At 36.4% G+C, this 19241-nt stretch overlaps 1 protein-coding gene across 1 annotated transcript in view; it reads right to left on the reverse strand.

The window, feature by feature from the left end:
* Positions 1–237: 237 nt before the first annotated feature.
* ETFDH (electron transfer flavoprotein dehydrogenase) overlaps positions 238–19241 on the reverse strand; it is a 30504-nt gene continuing 11500 nt past the window's right edge. The window contains exons 6-13 of the mRNA XM_047717799.1: positions 18765–18842; positions 11307–11453; positions 9531–9671; positions 8149–8292; positions 4722–4890; positions 2218–2400; positions 1594–1815; positions 238–571 (exon numbers count right to left, since the gene is read on the reverse strand). Coding sequence (XP_047573755.1) covers positions 408–571; positions 1594–1815; positions 2218–2400; positions 4722–4890; positions 8149–8292; positions 9531–9671; positions 11307–11453; positions 18765–18842 — 1248 coding nt within the window. The 3' untranslated portion in view covers positions 238–407. The remainder of the gene's footprint in view (positions 572–1593; positions 1816–2217; positions 2401–4721; positions 4891–8148; positions 8293–9530; positions 9672–11306; positions 11454–18764; positions 18843–19241) is intronic.

Here is a 19241-nt window from a genome sequence, read left to right on the forward strand (position 1 = left end):
ACCATGTAAACCATTGGGCATCACTGTGTTCCAGTAAAGCTATTCATGAGAAAAGTGGTGGGCTGGATGCTAACCAATGGTCTAGACTCTATATTTATATTTGATAAGTCAAATCTACATTAAAGGGTAGTAGTGTATTTGCTATTGGTACTGAATCTTTGAGTAATTGTAGAGGTAAAGGTATCTCATTTGTAAAGTTTTATGTAGGAGGAATAGTCATAATTTTTTATGGGACAATTTTAGGTATAAGTATAAAATTTTTATTTCATTGATAATTTTATGAACATTCTGATCAGTAATACGCAGTAAAATATTTTGACAGCTGTTGACTTCTAAACTTTAAAGTTAGCTTGTCATACATTTTAAAGAAACTATCAAATGTGCCTGCAAATGCAATCAGTTGCAGTTTACATTCCATTGTAAGCAGGTCCTCCACCACCTTCGGGTACCACCCAGTTAATATTTTGACTTGGGTCTTTAATATCACATGTTTTACAGTGCACGCAGTTCTGAGCATTTATCTGTAACCGAAATCCATCACCTTGTTCCAAAGGTACAAATTCATAAACTCCTGCAAGGAAAAATAAATAATATTGTGAAGTACCTAACTATTTTAACTTTTAAAATTCAAAAGTAGAAACTGAAGTCCTGGAAACGTAGCTACAGAAACCTTGAAGGTTTGTTTTCTGAATGTCTACCCACAAAGAATATTATGAAGATCTTGGTGTGTGCTATTGCTATTAGTGTAAATTAAATATGGATAAAAGCAGAAGGTACATCAGTATTTGGCTGAGTTAGTCCTATTAAACAAGGGAACAACATTTAGCAATTTTTGAGTTCCAATTTTATGTGTGTTACAACTGAAAAGACAAATTAGATCCAATCCTTACCCCTCAAAGACTTTACAAACCAGTGTAAGTTCAGATGATTTTAAGATGTCAAAAGTCAAGGTCCCTGCCCTCAGAGTTTACATTCTAAATCTAGTCCCTGCAGAATATACTGATTTTCATATATCTGCATACTATTCTACCATATCATTTGAGATCTAGTTCCTGTTATAATTCTAGTTGAAAGTTTACTTTAAAGGATACAGTATTCATGATGAATTTAATGTCTGGGACCATTTTTTGAGCTGAATGTGGCTATACCCTAATATTTTAGTATTTGTGTAAGAGCAGACATGAGAAATGATTTAAGTCATGTAAACATGGAAAGAGGTATTTGGTGTTCCATAATCCTTAGTCTGAAGTAGGATAGGGAAAGGCTTTTTTTTTTTTTAAACTTACGACCCAGAGATCAAGACCTGAACTGAGATCAAGAATCAGCCACTTACCTGACGAGTTACCCAGGCACCCCAAAAAATGCTTTGAGAAAGGTCAACTGAATTAGGCTTACCAAAAATTCCCTATTATTTTAGCATTGCTAGAGTAAAAACCATAAAAATGAGTTTTCTAATGGAAGCTGGATGTAGGGGGTCATTTACAATTTTCATACAATGGAAGGAGAAATTTCTTAAAATAATGGAAGCATGTTTCCAACATGGTTTAAACAAATACGTGTTTTTTAGGAATGGATGGAAATCACAATACTGACCTGCAGGGCAGAATCGCTGCTCTGGTCCATCATATATTGACAGATTTCTATTTACAGGAACACTGTCGTCCTTTAAGGTTAAATGTGCTGGCTGGTCATGTTCATGATTAGTACCACTCAGAGCCACAGATGACAAAAGGTCAAAACTGATCTGTCCATCGGGTTTTGGATACTCGATAGGTGTGCAGTCCTTGGCTGGCTTGAGCTGATCAGAGTCTGAACCTTGAACAGTTTTGAGTAAGATTTTGAATAAAAATAGGATCCTAATGTAAAAGTACTTTCTTAAACATTTTTATGAAAACATGAAAACATTATGCCAAAGAAGTAGGACTTTAGTCTCTTAATGATACATGATTAAAGATACTGAATTTATTATTTCTCTAATAAAACAAGTTTGAAACATTAAATTCACTTTATTAATTAGTGGATCCTATTCATGAGATTAAAAAAAAAAAATAAAACAATTTTTTTAAGTAAACTCTACCCTCAACATGAGGCTAGAACTCATGACCCCGAGATAAAGAGCTGCATGCTGTACTGAATGAGTCAGCCAGGCACCCCCATTCATGAGTAGCATGAGTAGTTAATAATTATGATATTCATACTCAAATATGTTGGAATTACCTTTATGTTTTAGAGTCCATGGCTCCATTCCTCTAAATATCCAGTAAAAGACTCCAGTGTAAATCATCCCACCATATACTCCCAGTACTCCATGGCAGGATGGTCTTATATTTCTAACCGTATATAGCTCTTTCCACATCCATGATTTCTTTATATTGTCTTCATACTCAGTTACATGAAGTCCTTTTATTAAAAACATGAAATGTATCAAATTACCTTAAGGAGTATAAAATACTTTATTATCAAGGTATTTTACTACTGAGATATCTGATGAGTGAATCTTAAATAAATTTAAACAAGTGGTCGTATAAGACCCCACGCTTGAAGAATCTTCCATGTACAAATGTTGGCATCTTCCAAAAAGACAGCCATTTGATATATGTTAATAGATGGTAAGGTATTTGATTTCTTAAATTCAGTATTAAAATTCAGCGAACCTGAAAAGGTTACTTAGAGTTCATTCTACCCATAAAAGTGAGTTTTTATAATTGATTAAATGAAACACTTCTGCCTGTTACAGGTTGAACTATGTCCTGCAAAGAGATTATCTTCAAGTCCTAACCCCCAGTTATCTCAAGATGGGTCAGAAGAGGGTCACTGTCGTGGTAATTAGATGAGGTCATACTAGATTATGGTGGGTCCTTCCTTAATCCACCAACTGGTGTCTTTATGAGATACACAGAGGAGAGAGGAGAAGACGGAAGCAAGAGATCAGAGTTACTCTGCCACAGGCCAAGGAATGTCTGGGGGCTATCAGAAAGCTGGGAGGGCAAGAAGACTAAAGACAGAAGAGAGTAACGTCCTATAAACACCTTAATTTTGAACTGTTAGTCTACAGAACTCAGGATAAATTTCTGTTGTTGTTTTTAGGATAAATTTCTGCTGTTTTATGCTGCCCAGTTTGTGGTACTTTGTCGTGGCAGTCCTAGGAAATTTATAACAATACCGAAACAGTGCATGCATTTAATATTTAATGGGGCAAACTGGTTCTTCTCACAAACTCTGTGGTGGCTATACACGTTCCAGTCATTGTTTCCTGTTCCATTCCCTTTCCCTCAAGGCTTTAATCCTCTGGTCTTTGGTGACCTACTTGCTCCAGTACTTGTCTATGTGCTGCTATTCTGTGTACATGAGGTGCAAGTACAGCTTGTGGTCCCAACAAGGAAAGCTACTTTGCAAGAAAATGAGAAAATAAAGTTCCACGACTCAACAAGTACATTCCGTCTTACCTATTCTGTTCTCCATGAAGTGGCCTCCTGCCTTTTCCATGCTCTACCTATCGCCCTCCTCTCCCACACCCTATGCCTCCATTTCTACAAAGAAATTTGAAGGCATAATCAAGTTTCATACTTCTACCTGGAAGAACATTTGTTATTTGGAATTCTAGGTAATTAGGTTTATTTATCAAAAATCTACTGAGTTGCTACTGTGTGCCAGGGACTTGGGATTCATGGTGAACAAAGTCTCTGCTCTCTTGGGAGTTTATCCAAGAGGCAGGAGACAAAGTTGATAAGTAAATTATATGCCAACAGGGGGAAAATACGCTAGAAAAATGAAACAAAACTGGGGGACGGGGAGGGGTGGGAGTATTCTGTGTGCGTTGCAGATTAACTGGTATGGTCCATATAAGGCCACCATGAGAGAGTGGTATTTGAGCAAAGGTGAAGGGAATGAGGGAGTCATCTGTGAGTAAAGACCAGGAAATGGTCTTTGTAGTAAAGAAGCCAGTGTGGCTGGAATGGAGAGTAAAAAGAGATGAAATCAGAGGACTGAGAAAACTTAGGCTTTTATTTAGAGAAAAACAGAATTACTAAAGGGTCTTCATAGATTAAGGGTTTATGGAGTCAGAGGTGTTAGCTCTTACTCTCCACCAGAGCAGAAGGATCACGTCTTTGCCTGTGCTTGCAAAGCCTGCAAAGGAAAAGGTAATGCTGGATCCTGCAGTCTGCAAAGCTGTTCTGTTTTCAGACTGAAGATACATCAGTATGTATGAGTATCTTAGTGAGTATATGAGACATAAAAAATGTAACAAAGTACTGTCAAACTTGAAATGATTGCTTTTTACAAATTTTTAAAAAAAATTTGTTTATTTAAGCAATCTCTATACCCAACATGGGGGCCCAAACTCATGACTCCGAGATCAAGAGCCACATGACCTACCAACTGAGCCTGTCAGGTGCCCCAAACTTGAAATCATTTCTAAGTAGGTGGGACATCACTGGTACTATTCTACTTTTGATGGTGAATAAAACAGAACATTGCTATAAAAATCTAATTACTGACATTAGGTCCTATAGTTTTCTTTGCACAGCACACACCTGAGTGCTTTGTGAAAAGGGAAAGATCTTTTAATATCAACTGAACTATGCATAAAGAAGACCTCAAGATTTTCATTGTATTTATTTTCATCCTCTATATACTAAGTATATGTTTAAATAGCTTCTTTTTAAGTATTTCAATGAAGAACCTGACAATTTTCAATGCTTTAAATAAGAAGTTCTTACCTATTGTCTTCGACTGGAGACTTTCATTAGTTAGTTGATTAAAAATAGATTCTGCTGCCAAAATTCCACTTTTCATTGCTGTATGGGTACCTTTGATCTTGGGAACATTCATGAAACCGGGACTACAACCAATTAGTAAGCCACCAGGAAAGGTGAGTTTTGGTATAGACTGAGGAAAGAAACATTCCAAGTGCATTTTTAGCTTAAACAAACGGAATACTACTACAAATTATAGTCTCTTAAAGTCTTCTAAGGTTGTAGGGAAAAATGTGAAGGAAAAAATCAGAGCAAAGGCAGTGTCTTCCTCCTTTCCTAAGAATGAGGATTAGAACTATTACTATTTTTCTAAGACTTTTTCCTCTTCTCTTCTTCCCCCCCTTCTTACCTACATGAGACAGATTTAGGACCAGGGCATTAACACATTAAAATGTTATTATTTAAATATCCATGTCTAAAAATACTCCCTAAACCTAAACAAATTTAAAATTAAAATGTTATTATTCAAATATCCATGTCTAAAAATACTCCCTAAACCTAAACACCTATTATCTAAATTGTAATCTGCTTTTACATGCATTCTCAGTAACACATGATTTACAGAAGGTTCTCACCATGGCATCATTACAATTAGCTACTTCCTTAAAGAATATATTTTAATTAACTTAAGAATAAGCTGAATTTCCAAAATAACTTTTAAGACCATTGTTTGGACCTCAGTATATATTTCTCATGAAAAACAATGTAATAAGAGGTGGTGGTATTTTTTTGGGTTAGCCAGTAAAAGCTTATATATACCCTACAATGTAGTGACTAAATTAGATTGTTTGCCTGGGAAAAGATACTCTAATATATAGTTTGAAAAGCAAAATAAGAGAAAGCCAATGCAGAGTTTTCTTTCTTCCTTCTGTAGTTTTTTTTCTTTACGTGCTTCCTAAAGTAAGCCACAGTCTTTGCTGAGAAAGTGGTGGGTGGTAAGAATTTGGCTGATGGTGCTGAAAGGGGCTCAGAGGGAAGGAGGATAAACAGGGAAACCAGTGCCTCAGCTGCATGAGCAGTGAGGGATCTGTGTCCATAGCTCCCATTAATGACATAATTCTAACCCTGAGGGAGAGGCGGTGAGAAGCAAAGCTGGAGGGCAGAAAGAACCCTGGTATAAGATGGGTCAGAGTTCAAGTCCTTTCATGGTAGATGTTGGGAATGAATTTATGATTATGGTTCTCAGACTGAATTCAATATCAGAACTACCTAGATAAAAGTGTGTGAAATCAGGATCACAGAATAGATAAGAGGGGGGAGGGCTTTCTGGAATATTACTAACCGAAGAGAAATAATAGGAATTTGGATAATGACAACACTTTCCTAAAATAGGGCTGTGGCCTTGCTAACACTAGGTTTGACTCAAGAACCAGAAGACTGTGAAGTTTAATAAAAGGGCATGGATTGTTAGTACAAGTTCTTCCAAACTGGTGCATAAATCCTATGAATAAAAATCTTATGGACCAAGCAAAATGCATTTTGCATTATTTTTACATCCTGGGAGTATCCTACCCTATATCCTGCCCTATCCTATAGGGGCAGTGTTAGTGGCAGCTGGGTATCTTGTTAAGGAACTATGGACTTAGGAAAAGTTGCACTGAGAAATGCACAAATAATTGGAAACCACATTAAACCACAAATAACTAGAAACCCTCCAGAAAAGGTAAGTTTTGGTACAGACTGAAAAAAAGAAAGAAAAAACGAAAGAAAAAGTCACATATTATAGCAACCACCTCATTTATAGAGAACTGATGGCTGCCAGAGGGGAGGGGGAGGATTGTAAAATATGTAAAGTGGATTAAGAGGTATAAACTTCCAATTATAAAGTAAGTATAATTTTAAAAATTAAAGGGAAATAAGTCATATTTGTTAGCTAAAAATAAACAAAACCAAATGTTCCAAATTCTTGCTTATGGTTCTTTAAAAACTTACTAGAAATAAATTTCTGAATCTGACTAATTGAAGCAGAAAATTTAAGTAAAATGTGAGTGTGTGTATATGTATATGTGTGTGGTCAACTCTTCCCACCATTCTAAAAAATCATCTGACATGTTGAAACACACAAGGCAGATGTTTTTAAATACAAATCTGTATATCCTATTGAATATACTGGAAACTGCACACTATACATTAAAAAGAGCAGAATTAGACTGACAGGTATTATAGAGACTGTGAAAAAGAGCTGAATGGGCTTGAACACAGTTATGCAATTTAATAAATATTTGTTGCAAATGAATTACTACTCTAGAAACAAAACCACCTCCTGAGAAGTAATCTAATAGCAATAGAATTTAGGGATACTGTTATTTTAAATTTCTAATGATTACATTTATAATTTTAGCTATGATTTTACCTGACTTTATAAATTATTGTTATAGTAATAATAAAGTATTTGGAACTTCACTTTAAAGGTTAACTTCCCTCCTCCCTAATATTCTATAATCTGTTACTTTTACAACAGGATTGCCAAAAAAAAAAAAATCCAATCCAATCTAGAAAATGGTTTGATTTTCCTAGGTTATTAGAGACAGAAAGGATCATCTATAAAATAAAGACCAGGGAAGATAAGTAAGTTCCTTTAAGTCACTTCGTATAAATTTTAGAGCTAATTTTTTAGATCATCTTACCTAATATTTTTACAATAGTACTAACAGCTTTTATCATAGCTATGTAGGTTTTTATCTCATTGTCTATATATACTTAATACATTAACATTTTTTTATAACCATGCTGTTTTATAGCCTGTTTTTCTTTTTATTTTTACTTAATGTCATAGCTTTGACATCTTTTCCATGTCAAAATCTGTAGATGTACCCATATTTTTAATGACTATAAAGTTCTTTGTAGACTTGAGTTACCAGTTTCTTGTTCTTTTTTCTGTATGTTGAATTATATACTGGATTCTTTTTTAAAATTTAAATTCAATTAATTAACATATAATGCTACATTAACATTTCATAAGATCTACTAAGAACATACACTAAAATAGACAATCAAGGGCAAAAGCTTGACAGAGGCCACCCAAAAGGCATGGATGTTAATTGGTTGTTGGGATAAATTAATTATCTTTGTTGGAAACTAAATCTTTGTTTCCTGGCAGCTAAGGAATAAAGGAAAATATCTTTGGATCATATAGTTTTAATTTTCTGGATAAAAGCCAACCAACCAACAAAAAGTCTATAAATTTATCTCAAGAAATCAATATATTCTTAAAACTAAATTTGTAGTGTAATTTAACTATGGTATGACACAGTCTTATAAACACTAGATGTCTTGCTTAAAGTTTCTTCCTGAGACATAATTTTCTATTCTTTATCTAAATTTATTACATTATATTTTCAATGTTTACTTTGTAAGGCAGAAATAAGAAACAGAAAGTTGGACGAGTTACCTGAAAGCCACCTTCATTCAGGGCTCTGGCTCCATATGCAATCCTTTTTCCACCCTCCAATGTTGGCTGAATGCTGGGATGGTGTTTCCACCTTTGGAACTCTCTAAATGGACTCAAATATGGATTCTGGTAGTCTAGACCAACCTTAAAATTTTTATATTTAAATTTGGTAAATTTATACAATTAGATATTTTTATTTCAAATTATATCAAGCTAAAACGTGATCAATATTTATGAGAAAACATGTACATTAAATTTGTTGTATTCAAAGTACTTGGAGAAACAGATGCAGTAACCCAAACTTAAATAAATAACTGAATAAAATCTGTTTGGAAGAGAAAGGGTAAACAAAAGGATACCATGTGTTTATAATTGGTCAAACTTTAAAAATTTAGAGCATATTAATAAATCATTGTGCTCTGTAAATAAAAGCCCAAATTAGAAAAATATTTATAGGTAAGTGTCTAACATTATGTTCCTACAAAAGGAGTTGTAATTATTTTTCATTAATCAGTACTCACTCTAGTAATCAACTAATAAGCTATATGTCGTACTACTGAGGCAAAAGTGAAGAAAGAGAATGTAATCATACTTAGAAAAAAGAGGACAAGAAATAGAAGTTACATTTTATGAGGCATTATCAAAATGCTGAAATTGATAACCAAACTTTTTGGCTTTGAAAAAATTAAGTCACTGGAATAATTATACAAAGATGAGAAACTGAACACTTGGCTGGGTGTCAAAAAACACCAATAATGCAAAAATTTAATAATGTGTCATATACAAGTCTAATTATGACATTAAATCATAAAGCTGCCCCCAACTGTAATGTAAGGTGCAGAAACCCTTATTTTTCCATTCCTTGCAATGTTCAAGACGTAATTTACTGCAAAGATACAAATGGTTAAAAAGGGAGAAAATGCTTACATTTTTTAACAAGTTATAGATTCAAACCCAGTGCTGATCTCATTTTTTGTGACAGCATGCCATAGTGGAAATTGGGCTTGGAAGTCACACAAACTCAGATGTGAATCCTGCGTCTGTCATTTAATGGGTGTAATTGGGGAAGCTGTATAACTTGTTTGGACTTCAGCGTCCCGTCCGTAAAATAAGGGTATACATACTTCAAAGGAATCTTACAAAACTTAGACCTCTCCATGAAGCAGAGGGCATAGTGTCTGGCATTTAGTAGCTACTATCACAAAAGGAATGTGTGTTTAAAGCTATAGACCAATGCCTGTGATAACCACAAGCACTTTACCTACTGACAAGATGAGAAAGTGACCTTTAAATGAAAAGCATTTTACATGCTCCAGATTTTATAACACTGATGATCCAAGGACTCCAACAGTAGAGTTTTCCATAATGGGTGTGTAACTTACCACAAAACCAAGGGCTACCAGGGGTTCACCTTCATTTAAATGGTAGAGGAAGGAGCCTCCATAAGTATGTCTGTCCAAGGGCCAGCCAACAGTGTGATCCACTCTCCCTGGTTTCCACTTCTTTTCATCAATAATCCATAACTTAAAAAAAGAAGACCTAGAGTATTATTTAAATTTTTTCTACCACCCACAATATATCAAATTTGCCAGGTTTTTATGTCTTAGCTATGAAAATTTCAAGGGAAAAACTACAATAAGAGAAACACAAAAAATGTAATTCACATATCAAAGAAAATGTATTGAACAGCAGCATCATGAATTGGACTAAAAAATCGGTCAGAAAAGCTATGAACTCTTTAAGAATTTTCTTCTAGAAAATGATTAGATTTTCAAAATGGTTAAGACTTTCATGTGATTATAGGGAACACCACTGAAGAGATGAGGAAAACTTCTGGGGTGCTGGTAATGTTCTAGATCTTGATTTAGCTGGAGGTTCCATGGATATGCTCACCTTGTAAAAATTAATTAAGCTGTACCCTTAAGATCTGCTGCTTTCAAGTATATATGTCATTCTTCAGTAAGATAGCTTATGCTCCCCTGCACTCCCCTTTTCCCAGCTGAAAAAAATTGTTCATCTATTTTCGGAATGGTAAGGTTTTTTTCTTTTTTTTTTTTTTTAAGATTTTATTTATTTGATGGAGAGAGAGAGCACAAGCAGGCAGAACAGCAGGCAGAGGCAGAAGGAGAAACAGGCTCCCCACTGAGCAGAGAGCCTGATGTGGGACTCAATTCCAGGATTCTGGGATCGTGACCTGAGCCTAAGGCAAATGCTTTACCAACTGAGCCACCCAGGCACCCCTGGAATGGTTAAGTTTCAAACTTTTAACAATTCCCAAATTGAAACATCTAAAAATCAGATAATATTATGTGTGATGCACAACCTACCAAAACAAGCTTTTATTCACAATAAATCTAGCTATTACAGAACTGGAAATGTTCTGAGCTTTAACCCCCCCAAAATTTGGGGGTTATAATGCATCTTTACACTCTAATAAGCCAAAGGTTTGGGAAAACAGAGATTGGATAAATTGAGAAAAATATGTAATAATTAATCTAAATTTTAGGTTTCGGATCAATATACTATGGCTGAGTGTATATTTCATAAACTAAATTATCTTCTCAGTGCAATTCTGAAGAAACCATTCTTTTATGATCTGGTCACCCTACAAACAGCATGGGGGTATCATGTCAAATCTTACTAGGACAGATGGCATTACAATGAAAAGAAATTCATATCACAAATATTTTCAATTTCCAGTCTTTGATTTTAAGCAACGATTGATAAAACAATTACAACACGTAGAACCAATTTAGATAATAATGGAAATTGATCAGCAGTATTTTCTAGCCCCTTAAAAATAGCCCAAATATTTTCAGTTATGATGAACATTTCAAGTCAATGAAAAACATAGCAACTATAAAATTACATCAATGTAGGGGCGCCTGGGTGGCTCAGTGGGCTAAAAACTCTGCCTTCAGCTCGGGTCATGATCCCAGGGTCCTGGGATCGAGCCCCGCGTCGGGCTCTCCGCTTGGCAGGGAGCCTGCTTCCCCCTCCCCTCTGCCTGCCTCTCTGCCTACTTCTGATCTCTGCCTTTCAAATAAATAAATAAAATCTTAAAAAAAAATTACATCAATGTTACAGACTACATTATAATACAAATGAGTTTAAACTCCATAGTTAAAAATTAAAATCACAAAAACAAATCAGGATACCTCCTTCAGTCCAATTCCATAGGTTTGGGGTTCACAATTGGCTCTCAAATCAAACTTCTTATATAGTTGCTTGGCTAGATGTCCGTGGCAGCCCTCTGCAAAAACTGTGACTTTTGCATGTAGTTCTAGTCCTCTCTCAAATGTTGTCTAAAAAATAAAAACATGTTAAATTGCAACATTTGACAATTTAAAAAATATTCACATTTTGGTCAGTTTTGAATTGAATAATGATACAGGTATAGAAGAAACAATACAAATACAAAATACTAGAAATAAAACTACTGTTGTAAGAAGAATCTAATTTAAATTTTATAATATATCCTGTGTCTTTGTTGTATTTTTCTCTTTTTTACTTCCAAAGTACCCAAACGGTTAAGTGTGATAAGAATTAAAAAAGCAAACAAGGCACACTCATGCTAAAAATATTCTCTACAAATGAAAATAAAGTGAAAAGTGAAAATCCATTTCCTCCCTGCTCCTACTTTTCTAGTTCTGAAGCAGAAAACATTATTAATAGCTTTCTTGTGAATCATGCCAGAAAATTTCCATGAATAAAAAACTATACAGAGCCTATTCATATCCTTCTAACACAAGTAGAATCATACTAAGTATACTCTTTAGCTACTTGCTTTTTTCACTTTAATTTTACTTGTTCTCTATTGCTGAATGTATATTCTAAAACTGAATTTTCCAAGTGGAAAAAAAGCCACAAATGAAGTCTTTACCTCTCTTTTGCTCTCTGTATTTTGCACTTACACATACTACAAGGCACTCAATGAAGTTACTTAATAAAGGAATACAGAATAACCAGAAAAGTCTCTTACAAAATATATCTTTTCTGATATTTCTCTATTCATTTTATTTGCAGGTCTGTGTGTATGCCAAGACAAAAAGTAGTTTAATTCTGACAGTTTTGTAACCGTTTTTGCACTAGTTGAATGTAAAAGCAAGATACTCCAAGAAAAGAATCCTCCCCGCCGCGAGAGAGCTCATGATGGGGTGAGGGTAGGGGCAGAGGGACAATCTGGAGAGAAGGATTCCTAAGCAGGCTCCACACCCAGCACAGAGCCAACTGTTGGGCTCAATTTCAGGACCCTGAGATCAAAACATAAGCCAAAATTGAAAGTCAGACACTCAACTGACTGGGCCACCCAGGTGCCCTTAAAGCATTCATTTTTTATGTTTGAATAGATTCCCCTAATTTTTCAAACAATTCTCAATAGTGGACACTTAGGCTGTTCCAGTGTGTTTCACTATTATAAAGCATTGCTTAGATCAACATACTTGGTGCTGAATATTTTCAATCTGAATGGTAAGAATTATCTCATGATTAATTTAATAAATTAATTATTTTGATTACTACAGAGTCTGAACATCTTTTACACATTTATTAGTAACTGCTATTTTTCTTGTACAATGCTTATCAGTGTCATATATATGTATACATGTATATTACACTTCCATACACATCCTATAATTTCACTCAGTATCTTTTTATTTTGTTCTCGTCCACTCACTTCACTCATCCATAAACCATGTTAACAATCTAGTATGTACAATTTATCCAAATATTTAAACACACATACATACTGAGGTACATACACACTTAAACGTTTTTGGTTCCTGATTTGTTTTACAAAAAATAGGATCATTTAATACAATGTACCTTACTTTTCTCACTTATAATAATACTTCTCTTTTATTCATCTCTATATTCCCATTGCCTAGCATAAAACTGGCACACTGTAGGTATTAATATTTCTTGACTCAAAAAGGGAAAAAGTACTTAAAACAGTCAGGAAAATGCAAATTAAAATAACAGTGACTCAGCACTGTACGTAGCAAAAATGTAAAATAAAGTTATATCTTTCAGTAACTGGACTGTGGGGGAAAAAGCTTTTTTTTAAATTCAATTTCAGTTAGTCAACATATAGTACATCATTAGTTTTTGAATAGTGTTCAGTTCTTCGTTAGTTCCATATAACACCCAGTGCTCATCACATCACATGCCCTCCTTAATGTTCATCACTGAGTTACCCCATCCCAAACCTACCTCACTTTCCACAACCCTCAGGTTTTTTTCCCCGGAGTTAAGAGTCTCAGTTTCGCTCCTTCTTTGATTTCTTCCCATTCCATTCTCCCTCCCTTCCCCTCTGATCCTCTGTGTGGTTTCTTATATTTCACACATGGGTGAAACCGTATAATAATTTTCTTTTTCTGATTGACTTATTTCATTGGGTGAAAAAATAAAAGATACATCCCTTTCCTTCAGTCTAATCATAGAGGCAGACATTAAGGAAATACATGAGTATATAAATACAAATAAATACAAATTATGACTAAGTGCTATGAAAGAAAACAGGATGCTACGAGAGGGAATAAAAGAAGGAAATTTATGGATTGGGTGAACAGGAAAGGCTCCTTTGAAGAAATGACATTTAAGCTACGGACTCTGAAGAAAAGGTACTTAAGCATCTTTCCTTATAAGTAGTAGTGATCTGGACTTTGCTCTTCTGTGAATTGTCAGTTTTTTAGATTTTGCTCATTTTTCTAAAATGCTGCCTTTTTTCTTGTTAATGTATATGTGGTATTTGATATTATAGGTAATCAAAAAATTTTTCCCCAATCTACAGTTTATCAACAGACTTTATAGTAACTTTAGCATACAGAACTGTTTAATTTTTATACAGTTTAAAAAGGTCTGTCTCTTACGGGTTCATTATTTCTTGCCTCTACAGGATGGCTTATCCTACTTTTAAGTTGCAATTGTAATCTAGATTTCCTTCTAATTTCTCAATTTCTTTTTAAAGATTTTATTTTTTCCAGAGAGTGTGAGAGACAGCAAGAGTACAAGCAGGGGGAATGATAGGCAGAGGGAGAAGCAGGTTCCCCGCTGAGTGAGGAGCCCGGTGCAGGACTCGATTCCAGGACCCTGGAATCACAACCAGAGCCAAAGACAGATGCCTAACTGACTGAGCCACCCTGGAGTCCCTATTTTTTGTTTTAAGAAATCCTCAGAATTTTTAAAAACTAAAAGGACCAAACTCTATTTGTTTTCAGGTGGACATGCGGTTTTCCTGACACCAATTATAAAACAATTCAATCTTATTGAACTAAAATATTACTTAATATACTTCAGCTTCCTCTTAGAGGCAGTATGTCCCATAGTGTTCAAGGGGTAGGCCCCAGAGCCAGCCACACTGTTAATATTCAAACCCCAGCCCCACTACTTACAGCTGTCTAACCTTGGGCAAATCACTTAACTTCTGAAACTTAAAACTGTCCAAATCAGAATTCTTATAATCAGACGGCTATTAGATGTGGCACAGAGCTATTGAATAAGCAGTAGGATATAAGATTCCGGGCTTGGGTATTTAGAGCCATGTGACCAGATGACGTCACTACAGAGAAAATGTAGATAGAGAAGGACTCAACACTGAGCCCGAGCGCCTCACTATTTACAGGATAGGAAGAGGACGAGCAAGCAAAGGTGTAGGGAGTAAAACAAAAGGAAAACCAAGAGTAGGTGTCACCAGCTAGACTGCAAGACCTGACATTTACTGCCCACCAACTTGTATTCACTAAACTCTCTTTCATTTTCTCTTAAGCTCTTCTTTCTGGCTTACCTTTAAAGTCTGGCAAATGAAACTCAGAGCCACTGCTCGGGTGATGGTGACTGCCCTGACAAGACCTCTCACTGGCCTAGACCACCCAGACCTTTTGAGCTAAAGCCCCCGACTCACACCTGCACAGATGGACCATGGAGTGACCTCTGGAATGACCGGCAATTACCTCTACCTCATTATAATACTAACATCTCCACCCAAGGAGGAGCCTCAGCCTTATTTACATAATATTACTACATATGTTTTACATAATTTATAAAAAATTACATAAATTATAAATTATGTAAAACATATGTGGTAATATTATGTAAATAAGGCTGAGGCTTATTTACATAAAATTAATTTACATAAAATTCCTACAATGTGTAATTAGGCATGTTTCCTTAAGGCGCATACATGGCACCTTATGCCTGTCTCTACATACAATGACAAGGCATCCCTATCTAAATATTCATCCTTACCCTAAACAAAAGGTACCTGTTCACCCTCTCTCAGGAGTAATGACCTTTGAAGCTATTCCCCATGATCTTATTTGCTGCAAATAAAGTTGACTTTGTGTGACAACTCCACCTGGTCTATCTGTGCCTCACCAAGGAGCAAACTCACATTGGTTTGGTGTAGAGAGCAAAATGCAGTCTCTCGTGTCAAGCACGGCCCCACATCAAGCAATGAGGCAAGCAGTTACGGTACAGCAGCTAGAAGATATCGAGATGTCGGAGATAACGCCAGGACCAACGTCAACTGACACTCCTGAACTGATAACCAGCAGAACCAGAAGCTGTCTGCGGGGACCCAACACTGATGAAATCCCTTTAAAAAGAGAAGGATTTGGGCAGCAAGCTGTCAGACTCTTCAGACGTGACCCTTCTATGTTTGACCACTTAAAAAAGGCAACTGCCGCTGAAGGTTCTGCCCAATGGGTCTCCGCTGACCAGAACCAAGAGCCTTCCCTGCTTCAACATCAGAAGCAGCAAGTGCCGAGAACTGACCCAGACCAGACCGAGGCTTTATCTCAACTGCACCTCCACAGACTGACTTCCCCATTGGCTCTTAACTTCCTGCACCTTCTGTTATCTTGTTTGTTGTGTGTTCTGTCCTGCTCTGTGTGCTGTACAATTCAGTTACAAGGTGGTGTGAGAAGCCATCTGTGTCAGTGCTGCCTACTAGGATATCAAGTAAGAGAAGACCGAGAAGTGATTACTGGATTGACAAGGTGAGGGTATTTGTGACTCTGATAAGCCTTTTCGGTGAAATGGCAGGGAAGAAAGCCTAAACCGAGGTGTGTTTATTTAACAACAGAGAGTGGAACAACAGAATAAACACAGTCCTTGCTTCCCCCCACTCCAAACCTGTGGTACTAAAACAGTTATTTAAAAACCAAGAGTCTGGAGCTCACTTCACTAAGAATCCACTGTACTTTTCAATATTTTTGTATCTATATAAATACAATAAAGGAAAGATTTTTTTTAAAGATTTTATTTATTTGTCAGAGAGAGAGAGAGAGAGAACACAAGCAGTGAGGGACGCAGGCAGAGGGAGAAGCAGTCTCCCCTCTGAGCAAGGAGCCTGATGCAGGACTTGATCCCAGGAACCTAGGATCACGACCTGAGCCGAAGGCAGACACTTAACTGGCTCAACCACCCAGGCATCCCAGGAAAGATAAAGTTTTTATAACTACAAAGCCCCAAACACAAAAATTTACTTTTGAACAAATGTGAGAACATACAAAAAATGAAATATCAGAATAGTAGAACTTGTGTGCCTCAGTTATGTTGTGATATTAAATATAAAAATCTTAAAAGAATAAGATACACTTTAAAATTAAATGATCACAATACAGGAAAGAATAACTATAACACAGGAAAGAATACAGGAAAAACAATATTCTTTTATTGAATATTGTTTTACTACTATGAAAAGCAGTAGTTGTTTGCAAACCTAGCTACGCACCAGAATTCTTTGGGGGCTTGTTAAAAAATAGCTTTTTGGGACTTCTCTAAGACACAGAGTCTCAAACCTCACAGAATTCTGAGGAAACCAGTCAAAACTTTAGAATAACAATGAAGGAGGTCAGACTCAAGAGCTCTGCCACTTGCTTATCTCTAAGCGGGAAGTAGTGGGAAGCAGGAAAATCTGCTGGAGGAGACTCTACACTGGATTCCCCATTCTATTCAAGATGGCAGAGAAAACAATAAATTCTAAGTTAACAAATAATTTATTGGGCACCAGACATGACCTGGCGCTATGATAGGTACTGGAATATAACACTTTATGATCTCTGCCCTCATGGAGCTTATGATCCAGTTGAGAAATTAAGACAATAAGCAAATAAATATGAAGTGACAAATTAATTTACTGAGATGCTAATTTATGTTTTCTTCTGTTATTATGGGAAAGCAAGGTGTTTTTTTCCTTGCTTTTTCCAAGGAATCTTACACAGTTAGGGATTCAAATCCTGAGAGCTCCTCTCTTGCAAATTCAAAAATAAAAGCTGTAAAAACCTGAAGACCATCCAGGATTATATTTGTGTGAGAGGAAATCCATCAGTTTCATAATTGCCAAAAACATATTAAAATCACATCAAAGACTCTATCAGCATTACTGACAGTAATGCAAATGATTCTTGTCCATAGAAATGAAAATTATGGGGGCGCCTGGGTGGCTCAGTGGGTTAAGCCGCTGCCTTCGGCTCAGGTCATGATCTCAGGGTCCTGGGATCGAGTCCCACATCGGGCTCTCTGCTCAGCGGGGAGCCTGCTTTCCTCTCTCTCTCTCTCTACCTGCCTCTCTACATACTTGTGATCTCTGTCTGTCAAATAAATAAATAAAATCTTTAAAAAAAAAAAAAAAAAAAAAAAAGAAATGAAAATTATGGAAGTGACTATGTAGCTGACTGATGACCTACATATATGTATGTTTTTTGAATTCTCCTTGAACCAGCTGTAACATCTTACTGATTCTATCATTTATTAGTGAGTGAAACAAAATCTTTGTCACATGTTTGTTTTGTTTGTATGACTCATGTTTTTATCTTTAAAAAATTATTCTTTTTTTTTTTTTAAAGATTTTATTTATTTATTTGACAGACAGAGATCACAAGTAGGCAGAGAAGCAGGCAGAGAGAGAGAGAGGGAAGCAGGCTCCCTGCCGAGCAGAGAGCCTGATGCGGGACTCGATCCCAGGACCCTGAGATCATGACCTGAGCCGAAGGCAGCGGCTTAACCCACTGAGCCACCCAGGCGCCCCTAAAAAATTATTCTTAAACATGTTTTATTTACTTGTCTAAATCCTTTTTAGCTTTCTATTCTTTTTTTAAAAGATTTATTTATTTATTTGACAGACAGAGATCACAAGGAGGCAGAGAGGCAGGCGGGGGTAGCGGGGAAGCAGGCTCCCTGCTGAGCAGACTGCCCAATGTGGGACTCGATCCCAGAACACTGAGATCTTGACCTGAGCCGAAGGCAGAGACTCAACCCATGGAGCCATCCAGGTGCCCCAGCTCTTTATTTTTTTAAGAGAAGAATTCCAGGGGCACCTGGGTGGCTCAGTAGGTTAAGGCCTCTGCCTTCGGCTCAGGTCATGATCCCAGGGTCCTGGGATCGAGCCCCGCATCAGGCTCTCTGCTCAGCAGGGAGCCTGCTTCTCTGCCTGCCTCTCTGTCTATCTGTGATCTCTGTCTGTCAAATAAATAAAATCTTTAAGAGAAGAATTCCACATTAATAATTACATTCTAACATACACTTTATTAATGTGCAGTTTGTAGCAAAACGAAATCATTGCATTTAGGTTTTTTTCGTCAGTTTGTTAAGCACATAACTGTTAAAACATTTACCTTGGGTGCACCATCCTTTTGTATCCCTACATCATTAGTGGCAATTCCTTTTACACTGCTGTCTTCATGAAAAAGAACCTGAAATGAAAACATATTTGGTTATCACCTTAGGATTCATAACCACCCTAAAAAGAAGCAATGAACAGCCTTCGATACTTAAGAAACCGAGTATGTTCTCTGGGTTACAGAAATAATAGGCTTTAAAGTGTTTAGGCAAGAAAAGAGACATGTTTTAAAGATACTCCTTTCTAGAGTATAAAAGAACACAGCTCAAACAGCTGGAAATAAAAGATATGTCACAACTTTGATGAAGAAGGAAAGGGGGGGGCACCTGGGTGGCTCAGTGGGTTAAAGCCTCTGCCTTCGGCTCAGGTCATGATTCCAGCGTCCTGGGATCGAGCCCCACATCGGGCTCTCTGCTCAGCAGGGAGTCTGCTTCCTCCTCTCTCTCTGCCTGCCTCTCTGCCTACTTGTGAT

This window comes from Lutra lutra, chromosome 2 (assembly GCF_902655055.1).
Source record: "Lutra lutra chromosome 2, mLutLut1.2, whole genome shotgun sequence".
Classification (NCBI taxonomy): Eukaryota; Metazoa; Chordata; class Mammalia; order Carnivora; family Mustelidae; genus Lutra; species Lutra lutra.